The 12,346-nt window shown below is 29.3% G+C and overlaps 1 protein-coding gene across 1 annotated transcript in view; it reads left to right on the forward strand.

The window, feature by feature from the left end:
• The window catches only part of LOC125858882 (uncharacterized), a 12,816-nt gene extending 10,813 nt beyond the window's left edge, over positions 1 to 2,003 (forward strand). The window contains exons 4-7 of the mRNA XM_049538663.1: positions 800 to 926; positions 1,074 to 1,167; positions 1,662 to 1,738; positions 1,809 to 2,003. Of these exons, the coding sequence (XP_049394620.1) occupies positions 800 to 926; positions 1,074 to 1,167; positions 1,662 to 1,738; positions 1,809 to 2,003 (493 nt within the window). The remainder of the gene's footprint in view (positions 1 to 799; positions 927 to 1,073; positions 1,168 to 1,661; positions 1,739 to 1,808) is intronic.
• Positions 2,004 to 12,346: the final 10,343 nt, after the last annotated feature.

Here is a 12,346-nt window from a genome sequence, read left to right on the forward strand (position 1 = left end):
TTCTTATGTGGAATTTGATCTACTTGCTCTTATTTGTTGATCTGAGGTTGATGAGGATATACTGTTGGTTCTGGCTGTTGAATATGATCTGTTTAGTATAGGTTGGTTGGTTTGCTGCTAGATTGAAGTTTCGGTGGTTCGGTTGGGATTGAAAGAAGTTATTTGTAGCTGCTAGTTTTGCTTAGTTTAGAGTTACTTGCGAGTACCTGTGGTTTTCGGTACTCACCCCTTGCTTCTACACAATTGTGTAGGTTGACAGCTCTCTCAGATTCGGCCTAGTATTTTCTTTAGCAGATTGAGCTTCGGGACATTCTCGAGAGGTAGCAGTTCATTCCAGACGTGCCCTTGAGTTATCTTTACTTTCAGTTTTGTTCTATTCGAGAACTATACTCTGAGACTTATATATTTTTATTCGAATTCTGTATTTAGAGGTTTGTACATGTGACAACCAAATTCTGGGTAGTGTTGAGTCTTAATTAAAGTCTTCCGCTTATTTATTATCTTTTATTCTCGTATTTCTACTTCTATATCGTTGTGGTTGGGTTAGGCTGACGTGTCCAGTGGGAAATGGACACGTGCCATCACATCCGAATTTGGGGTGTGACAAAAACACATATTGCTCAAATTAACACTAACTATTCAACAATATGCAGGCCTTTCAAATAGATTTGGTACAACAATCCAGATTGATCCCCTGTACCCGCAAGCTTTCACACTAAAGACATGGTATTCAAAATACACCTCTTTCTATGAACAAATAAATGTATTCACATCTTTAACATTTTTAACTTACATACAGGTCCGATGAAATAAAACCACTTCTCAGCACATACACAACAAAAAGCACCACAGCTATAGGCCCTCTTTTGTTTGTGCCATTTGAAGAACACATCGTACCTATTGTCAATATCCAGCAACAATCTTTGGTATATGCATCATCTACACCTTAAAATTAGTTTATAAATTGAAATGTTAATATAATTTATCATTTCATATATATGTCCAGGGCCAAATATTCCATGTGCAAGCTCAATTGTCAATATCCAATTAAACTCAACGATTCTGCGTCTTAGTCTGCTCCGACTGCAAGCAAATCTTTCCAAGGAATTGGTCACAGCGAAGATTCTATTGTACAACCTGTCGTCGATCAATACATCTCACACCCAGGTACCAAGAAAATATTTTTACTTAGATAAGAATCATATCAGTGAGATCAATAATAGAAACAAGATTGTTTGTACTCTATGCTACATAATCACAGTGTCCTTGTTATGAGATTTATGTGCTTTTTAGCATAAATAAAGAATACCTGTGTATAGATGCACTAGGATGACATACAAGCTAGTTGTGGGTGGTTGCTCCCTGGATTAATGTTTCTTCTCACACAAACTTCCAGTAGATTATGCAGGATTGACTATTTTACCAAACATATGTATCCAGGGAGAAGCAAAAAATTATGTACCTGGTGCAGTGAATTGTACAGACAACAGTTCACATTTTCATAGTAGCCACATAAATCCATCATCATTTTAATATGTTGCTACTAAATAACAATTTTCAATTAAAAAAAAATCTTTTTGAACATAAGCATATTGATTTTTGGTTCCATAACGGACGCCAGTTTGAAGTAACCATCCAAGATGATACTGGTTCAACAACAGCCATGATTTCAGACAAAATTGGAGAAGAACTATTGTCTCTCACTGTGGCAGAAATTCGTGACGTACGTTGCATCAAGGTAAAACACTCTACAACCTCTTACTTATTGCTTAAAAATCTATCTTACATGATTTCCTTTCATCTTTCAGAAACAACTATTGCCACTCATACTGGTGCAACACATACTGCTAGGGAACACATTCACTATCCAAATAAAGAAGTTGTTCGCAAAAAACAAGGATGCATCTTCAGCAAAATTGTTTATCATGTCAATCACCGAAAAAGATATTGCTAGCAATCTGCCACTGCACCAACAACTCCAGAAAGCAGTAAACGCAAGCTGAAGCGAATCTAGAGTTGCTGATGTGGCAGCCTCCAATGGCCAGCATTTGCAATTATCTATTTTATCTTTTTAATAAAAAATAAAATCTGAGTTTTTTCCTACAAAAATAAAATCAATGCATTAAAAGATCACACTAAATAGGACTAATTAATTACTCAGCAACAGCCCAAAGTGTCTAAAAGTTCACAATAAATATAGTAGCAACCCAAAACGTCTAAAAGGTCACAATAAATATAGCAGCAGCCCAAAACATCCAAAACGTTTCAAAACCAACCCAGCATCAGTTACAGTTTTGTATATGAATCACTTCATTACAAAATTTAAGAGGATTTATTCATCACTTAATTATAGAATTTGAAAAGTTTATTTACCAATAACTTTTGAATAATATATAAACCTATATAAACAAACGTACAAACTATCAGATTGGAGAATCATGGCCTAAACATGAGTCGAAGACAACTTTATAATTTCAAATATCAATATTGCTACTATTTGATATTCCGCTGATCCTCTTAGATTATCAACACACTTATTACCATTCAAGACACAAAACTTCAGTCATTTGGGCGTGAAACATATCATTTGTGTATTACCATTCAAGACACAAAACCTCAGTCATTTAGGCATGAAACAAATCATTTGTTGAATGTTACACATATACCATTGATGAAGAGGTTGATCGGAGAGTTTTTTTGTCGTGATGACGATCGGAAGCATGACTAGACGATCAATGGTGTCTAACGTATCTTGAAGTCACAAATAATTTGACATATTTTGTAAGCATAAAACTCTTGTATGAATGTAGTGTTTTTTTTCCTTCCATCTTCTTTATCGTTTCTTCATTGTAGAAGAAAATAATTAATTGATTTAGAGAGAAAATTGAGTATGAAAGTTTTTTCATATAATTAGAAGAAGATAAAGAAAAATTAATATAAATTATAGACTAGAGAGCAGTAAGGAAAAGAAAAGGAAATTGTCAAGAAAAAGAAAGGAAAGAAAAAACTTCATAATGTATGATTGAAATTTAAGTTTAATTTGTAGTTAATGGCTCATTTAGTTTGTTCCATATGAAAGGAAAATTTCATATTATATGATTGAAATTGAAGTTTAATTTATACTCCCTCCATCCCTATTTAGTTGTCTACTTTAGAAATGACACACAGATTAAGGCAACAATGATTAAAGTTCATAAGTTTATTTACTTTATTTATGACAACTTTTCAATTCAAAATTACAGTCACTTCTTTGAATTCAAGTGAAATACATTGGAGGGAAACAACATACACTTTTACAATTTTTTGTAACATTTAAAAATTTCCCACCAACATATTTTGTTATAAAAAAAAATGCTTCAATGAAATGAGAAATCAAACAACCAATGGATACAAGACAAAATAAATCAAGTTCAATGAATGGAATAGATTTAAATATTTCTGTTGAAGTGGATCTTCAATCAATAAAAGTGAGCCTTCTACTTTGATAGGAGTATTAGCTGAAACTTCAACTTTATTTTTGTCCATTTTTTTAGTAAAAAAATTGTTCAAAATTTTTACTCATAAACTAACAAAATGTTTTATGGGTAACTTAAAGGAGTGTGTAACTCCCCAAGCATAATAAATGTATTGTCTTGTTCCAAAAAGGATGAATTACAGCTTACTAGAAATTTTCAAGAAGTTTAAATAAGGGTATAATAGGAAAAAAATTGTTGTCCTTTCTTGATTTGTCAAAATGGACAACTAAATAGGGACAACTAAAAGAGGAAATATAAACAACTAAATAGGGATGGAGGGAGTAGTTAATGAATAATGATTCATTTAATTTGTTCCATTTATAGTCTTGATTTATTTCATATTAAATTTCTCGAAATTAATGTAGAATAAATGACAAATTGGTCAAATGGAAAAACATATTACTTAAAGAATTCTTAGAATGGTAGGAGAAGAAAAAGGAAGGAATTGGTCTTCTAATTAAAGCAAAAGTTGGGTTAAAAAAATTGTTATTTGCCAATTATATTAAGTGTAGTGTAATTAAGAATATGACTGAATTCATAAAAATTTATATATATATATATTTAAATTCAATTGAATTTCAAAGATGAGTCAAATTAATTCTTGGTAGACGAAAAAATCTCACATGATTTAAAATAAGATAATATCATATAACCAGTTAATTTACATACTCATTCGAATGAATAAATATAAAATTTCTTTACGACTTAAGTTTTTTTAATTTGTTGATTTTATTAATCTCCTTTCAGTAATCCTTTTTTTTAAGTCCTTCTGAAATTCTTATATTTATTAATGTTATAGAGAATTTGTACTCCTACAAAAGAAAGAGGAAATTTAAACATACAAAAATATTTTCAACATAATATAGTATATTGTTATTTTAAAATATGACCTCTTATTCCATTTAATTCATCACAATAATGTTTTGCTCAACTATATACATATGAATAGTTGGCACTTAAAAAGCTGTAAAAATATCATCTTATATATCCGATACTAACCTGAGATAAATATTACATAATATATCTTATAAATATTTTTTATAACCGCGCAAAGCGCGGACAATTTCACTAGTTATAGTATAACTTACAAAAATTCCTTACATTTGGGGGTTAATTACATCTTATTCCAAAAGTTTCTTCAATTACAAAAATCCCTGAGTTTTATTGCTCTCAGATACATTTCTTGGTTGTCCGATATATTGCAAATGATACATTATTTAATGGAAGGGATGTATCCGAGAGGGGAAAGGGATGGATGCAAGGGGGATAGGGATATGTCCAAGAGGATAGAGATGTATTGAGAGGGAATAGAGATTATCTTAAGTTGTATGTTTATGCAATTTTATTGTATTATATATGTTTATTTTTAAAAAAATGTTAATCATGAATATTTTAAAACACGATATAGAATGAATTGCACTTTATAATAATTTCTTTTTTTCTATTTCAACTAAATTAATTGAAACTTATAAGTTTTTTCAGTTTCCATAACTAAAATTTTAAAAATATATCTCTCATACTCATTTTAATATTATGTATAACACATACATTGAATCAAATAATAATAATAACATTGGTATTTTTTCATAACCTTTTTCACAACTCTTTGTATTATCAAGCTTTTATTACGTAGAAGAGTTATTTATATTATCAAACTTTTGTTATGTATAAGAGTGAAGAAGTAGGACGGTCCTTATCACCTTTTTGATAAAATCAAACGGACCATATTATTTTTTCAGAAATACTTTTTTAGACTCAATTAATGTGGAACAATTTTCTTTTTATACGTTGCAAATAGAATGTCACATTTTCATAATAGAAAATAATCTAACTTTAAAATACTCCTTTTACTGTTAACAAAATTATTTATAGTCATACAAATGGTCAAGGAGTATTTAGACCACAATTTTTTTAAAATTATTTCTTTCATAAACTTTGTGTCAAGTCAAATGGTGTCATATAAAATTGAAATGGAGGAAATAACAAAAGATGAGGAGAAAGAAGACTATGCTTTATTTCATATCTTATATAGTACAAAATCGAGAAATAGTGCAAAATAGTCCTTTATCTTTGGGTTAGGACTCAAAGTCCTTCTTGAGTTTTCATATGGAGCGGTAATAATACTTCATATTTGTAATATTACTGCACTTTTGATCCTTCCCTAGTTTTTTTCTATTTTTCAACATTGATTTTATCCACAATTTATGTATGAAATGTTCAATCGTTTTTTTATATATTTAGAATAATAACTTTTGTGAGAGAAGGTGAGAAGTGGAACATCTTGTTTTGTTTAGTAGAAAATGTATTGCAGCTAAAATCAAGAGGTTCATCACATAATTTTCACGTGCAATAGTACAAACTTTTCTTTTCTTGCAACGACATATGTTAAGGTGTTCTTAGTTTAGCTACAATAATATTTCTACTTAATAGAACAAGGTGCTCTTATTCTCATTTTCTCTCACATGGAGATATTTTTAAAAATATATATATAAAAATACTATTGAATATTACATACATAAAATTGTGGACAAAATCAATATTAAAAATAGGCAAAAGTCTTGGAGAAACAAAAAATTGCAGTAATATTGTAAACACGAGAGACTACTACTGCTTCATATGAAAAATCAAGGATGACACAGAGTCCTAACCCCAAAATAAGGGACTATTTTGGGACTTTTCTTAGAAAAAATCAATAAAACATTTAGCAACAAAGAGAATTTCAAAGGAATTTTCATCCATGTTGAAACAATGTACTATCCATAGTGAAACAATGTATGAAGAGAATAAAAAAGCATTACAAAATTTACGTGATAGAAATTATAGTAGCTTAGTAAAGTTGTTTATAAAACATTTTAATCTGAAATTGCAGTTACGATACCAAACTTTATGGAAGACCTTTTGTCCCCTGCACTATTTAATAGTGTATTTTAAAGGTATATATGTGTCCACGTGGACACATTACTATTTATAATGATGAAATATTTATGATGTTCATGTGGACACACATATACCTTTAAAATACACTATTAAATAGTGCAGGGGGTAAAAGGTCCTTAAGTTCGGTATTGTAACAACAATTTCGGTCAAAGTTAGGATATATTTCAAACCTTTTTCCCTAAATTCTACATATTTAAAAAAAATTCAATTAAAAAAAAGGGAATAATATTCCATACCTAATATAGTATATATATATAAATAAAAGTAAATTATGTAATGTATTTTAAGGAGATAGGAACTATTTTGATCTATAGACATATGTCATATGTTAATTGTCATAATGAAACAACATGAAATTATAAGATATAATTTACTCATAGTTGAAAATTATTTATGAAAAAATGGAGTGCAAACTATATATTTAAATAAGTTATGTCATATACATATTAGTGTAAAGAAATTTCACACTATGAATTTATTTACTTATTGTAATATGTAATTTATTTTATTATGAAAATTTACAAATTTGATGTTTTATGAAAAATTGGATGAATATTTTTATGTGACCTCATAGTATGAAGTTCTCCACTTTATGATATAGAAGAATATTACTTAAAATAAATTATAATATCTTAATATAAAAATGTGATTGAAAATGTGTGTCCATATTAAATGTCACATCATTAGGATACACATGGCATTTAGAAAAATATATTTGGTTATACTATCATTATAAATCTATTACCACTTTTTTGATGCCATAACATAGAAACAAACATTCTAGAATTTCTATGAAATGACAAATTTGCCCTTGGTCGTCCTCAACTTGGTTCTTCTATATAATAGAAATATATAATGTATATATCTATATCTATCTATCTGTGTATATATATATATATATGCGCGCGCGCTTGTGTCTCCATGTGTGCACTATCCTTGCATAAAATTTAGCAACGTTGGGCCCGTGCTTGCACGGGTAACTCTTTCCTAGTATTTATATATGCAATTTTTAATTGATTAAAATTTAAAATATTAGGACATTATTTTTTTCTTTTAAATAGAAAAGCCAAGTTAGGACGATCAACGGTAAATTTGTCATTTCATTAAAAAATTAGAATGTTTGTTTCTATGTTATGGCATCAAAAGGTGGTCATAAATTTATAATGACAAAACAATCAAGCACATTTTTTTAAATATTATGTGTTTCCTAATGATAGTAATATCTAAGATCATGTTTGGCATTGCTGCTGCTAAAAACTGTTTATTTTTTGAACGTTTTTTTTAAATAGTTTTTCAGAAAAGTGCTTTTAAAAAAAAACAATTTATGTTTGGCAAATTCATTTGATAAGCAATTTGCGTTTGGCTTATTTTTTATAAAAGTACTTTTGACAGTCAAATTACGAAAAAGGGCAAGTATCAATGTTAATTAATTAAGTACGTATTCAAATTTTCAATCAATATTATACATAGATAAATATTGAAAAGAGGATTTTTTTGTTATTTGTTACATATTTTTTTGGATTCAATATTAGCAATTATCCTTTTTTTTTGTTATAATACTCTAAAGTTTTAAGAAATTCAAGTTAAAATAAAATAATACGTAGATTAAGAAAAAAATTTATTACACTTTATTTTTGGGAGGGTCTAAGTCTTTAATAATTACTTTTTTTTTAATCCTGCAAAAATATTGTTGTTACTTTTATTTCTAATTGTGTGAAATAGTACGTAAAATAATATATACAATATAAAGTATATATAATAATGTAAAAACATAAATATAATAAAAAATTTATCATATAAAAATAAAAAATAATTTTTTTGGATGGAAATTAACCAAACTTATGAGATATGTTAACTAATTAATATGAGATTTATTGATAAACCTGTATATATGTAAATGATATTTTAGTCTTAAAAAAATAATTTTCTGCTTCTGCTTCTACTTTTTTTAAAAAGCAGAAACTTTTAGCTTCTTCCCAACAGCATAAAAACTGTTTTTGCTTCTCTTTAAAAGCAGATTTAAAGATTTGCCAAACACTTAATTTTCTCAAAAAAAAAGTGTTTCTGGTCCCAACAACAATGTCAAGCAGGCTCTTAACATGGACCCCACATTTCAATCACATTTTTTCTTAAATTGTTTGGATATTGTAACACCTTGAAAATTAGTATATGGTGAATTGAAAAGGAAAAGTTGTAGAACTGATCTGGTGCCAATTTGTACGGACTTGTCTAAGGTCCATAGGAAGTCCTATGATCCATAGAAAGGGGTTGTAGAAGAGGTCTGGAAATTTTAGAAAATGTCAAGTCTCTGATGAGTGTCTACGGATCAACATGACGGTCTATAGAAAGTTGTGCAGGCTAAAGGAAGTGCCCGCAGGTTGAGAGTTCTAGTGTTAGTGATTTTGGGTACCACAGGTCTTACGTAAGGACCTACATATCGTAGAAACTCTTACGGTCCGTGGAACTATGCTCATGGAAAGTGTTTGGATTTGGATAAAATTTTGGTACTTGGGTCAACGAGAGGGCCCTATGGGTCGTAGAAGTTTTAACGACCCGTAGGAAGGGTCTGTGAAAATTGTTCGGAAAGTTGGTCACCAGTAAAGGGTTCTACGGACCGTCGGCCAAGTCGTAGAGTTCCTCCATCAGTTTTAAGTAAGGGTTATTTGGATTTTTTTTCCCACCCTTTAAACAATTAAACTATGTTGTTTCTAGAACATTCTAAGGTTCTATAACTGATTTTACTCTTCCCAACCTACCAATTTCTTCACATTCACTCAAAACCCCTAAATTTCCTAAGTTCATCTTCTCAAATTCTCTCTCAATGATCTCAAGGAAAAGCTAGGGTTTAAAGCTTTAAGGTCTCTTCCTCTTGCAATTTTAGAGCTTTGTTTACCCAAGGTATGTGGAAACTTCACCAATGGATCCCTTTCATCTATTGGGTCCCAAAGAAAATCAATCTCTCTTATGATTTCAACCCAATTTTGTGGGTTTTCATGTGATTCTTCATGGGTTTAATTGTTTATGACTCAATTTTTTATATTTGATTTTATTGGTATGGGAAAAAGAAATAACTTGTTTTTAAAATCGACTCAACTTTAAGAGAAAAATCAATTTTAAAAGGAGTCGCTACTTAATTTTTGAAAGTAAATTAAGAAAACTTAACTTCAAAGTCTTTAACATAATTAAGCCTAAAAAATTAGAGAAAAGGGCTCGGGTCCTTATTTATACTTCAAGAAGATTTTTAAGGCTTTTGAAGTGTATGCTAACATGCAGTTATCCGACGACTTGAAAAAATTCTTAATTGACTAACTTTTTTGAGAAATAACTTAAAATGAAAGATATTTAAAGAAATTATTTGAAATGTAATAAACTTAAAACACTTGAAATAAATTAAATCATCATAACTAAATGGTTCATCTTTAAGGGAATTTAGTTAAGTTAATAAAAATATTAGAGTTAGAGTTAATCAAAAGGGAAAATACATAAAAACACCCCTGAACTTGACAGCAAAACTTACTTTAACACTTTAACTTTATGGGTAATTATTTACCCCCCTAATCTTATTACAAGTGAATTTAATATCACCCGGATGGCTGACGTGGCAAATTTAAAAAATATCAGCGCGTAAATAAAGAAAAATAAAATAAATGGGGCCCTTTTTTCCCTTTCCAGCCAATACAATTTTTTCCCATTTCTTCTTCTTCTTCTTCCTTGCATCCATCACCCCAAACCCAACTCATTTCTTTTCTTTTTAATTATTTCTTCTTCCTCACAACCTGCACACCCTCTCCTCTCGTTCCTCTATGCATCCTTTATCTCCGATTTTCTCCTTCTTCTAAGTAGTTTATATTTATAATACAAGAGAAAATTTCAAATCAAAATAGCAAATCTTTGAAAAATTTCAACTATGATTTGATTAATAAAGAATTAACAAAGTGTTAGAACCTTAAAAAATAATTATTCATCTAACTTTAAACATTACTTATTCTATACCTGGATATGTATTAGGAAGTTAAAGAAGAAAATTAACAATAAATCTAAAAAGTTAAGCACACTGATTTTGCACAAATCTGAAAGAGTCATTGCTGATGTAAGTTGAAGCTTCACTTAGTTGAAAAAAGAGATTAATGGAAGTAATAATAAATCATTACAAAGTAATGAAAATAGAATGAATCGGTCAGAATTTTAGAAGTTAAGAAATTGACCCAAATGAAATAATGAGGATGATGGGTGAATAGTGAAAATAATTTTTTTTCAAAATGTAGGGAAATGAAAATAAAGAAAAAGTTTTTTTTTTTTTACAATTATTTGACGTGTCATCGATGTGGCATAGAGGTGGCGCTTAAGTGGCGCGCGTGCATTTCACCTATAAGTATGAAACTAGTATTGTATGTGTAAGGTGCTATTAAATTTACTTGAAATAAGTTTAGGGGTGTAAATAATTACCCGTAAAGTTAAGGTGCTAAAGTGAGTTTTGCTATCAAATTCGAGGGTGTTTTTATGTATTTTCCCTAATCAAAATAAAATAAATAAATACAATCAAAAAATGAGAGAGAAGAAGATGAGTTTGGGCCTTTTGGGGCTAAACTGCTGCTGATTTGAGCCTTTGTTTAGTGTATACATAAGCTATATATCAGTTCCGTTTCATGTATATTGTATGTATACTGATATATACAATCCATTTTCAGCTACTGAGACTTGTATTCTTGCTTCCGGGACCTGTATTTCAGCTTTCCTTTCACTCGAAAATCGATGGGGATGAACTCGAAGGAATTGAACTCGATAAAATACAAGAACGTAGTTCAAAATAGACACGGTCAATGTTACATGCATCAAAAGAAATATAAGGGATTAATACTTGTGGGCCAGATGATAAATTTGATTGAAGTCGTCTAAATTAACCATGTATTGGGTACAGACAAGATGGTTTTGACCGAATAAAAGACAAGGCAATAAAAGAACATGTAGACATGTTTTGAGCAATACACACAGTTGGGCTAAAGAAGACTGAAGGTGAAGGAACTGGTTCGTCTGGTACGTGTTGCTGTCGAGGAAAAGACAACGTGAAGGTCATGATGTCGTATGTGTATGTTGCTGGATTGAATTTAGGGGAAACTAAGCAAATACAATAAAGCAAAATAATTGCAAACATATACCCCTTTACATTCATACCCCATTAACTAATTACATTATATACTCTCAACTAATTTTGTTTAACTGATACTAAATCAGTATCACATATTATATTGGTATCATTAAGACTGATAATTTAGCTTAATTGATACTAAATTAGTATATATATTGTATTGGCATAATTGATTAATCAGTAATTTATGAACAAGAAACGTTAATGATACCACAATGATATACATATATTCTTATAGTATCATTGACTAATGAGTAATATTTGAACAAGAAACCTTAATGATACTACAACAATATACATATAATCTTAGGGGTCGTTTGGTTTGACCACAAGTTATGCTGAGATTAGTTATGCTGAGATAAGTTATATTGAGATAAGTTATGCTGGGATTAGTTATGCTGTGATTAATTTTTGTTGTTTGTTTGGTTTGTCATATTCAAACTAAATTTATTGCATAATTTCTAAGAATAAATTGTTTGTTTACAAAAATACCCTTCTTTATCTTTTTTAGTTTTGTTTTTGTTTTTTACATTTTCTTTGCAAGTTTTAGTTATTCATTCTTAAAAATAAAAAATTTCATCTTATTTAGCTTAAATATTTTTGGGTGTGCATTTCCATGATAGTTCCATGTGTTTTTAAAATTAAAATTTCATCTTATTTAAGTTAAAAATAAAACTTTCATCTTGTTTAGCTTAAAAATATTTTCCATCTTATTTAGCTTAAAAATAAAACTTTCATCTTATTTTGT

This window comes from Solanum stenotomum, chromosome 3 (assembly GCF_019186545.1).
Source record: "Solanum stenotomum isolate F172 chromosome 3, ASM1918654v1, whole genome shotgun sequence".
NCBI classification, from domain to species: domain Eukaryota; kingdom Viridiplantae; phylum Streptophyta; class Magnoliopsida; order Solanales; family Solanaceae; genus Solanum; species Solanum stenotomum.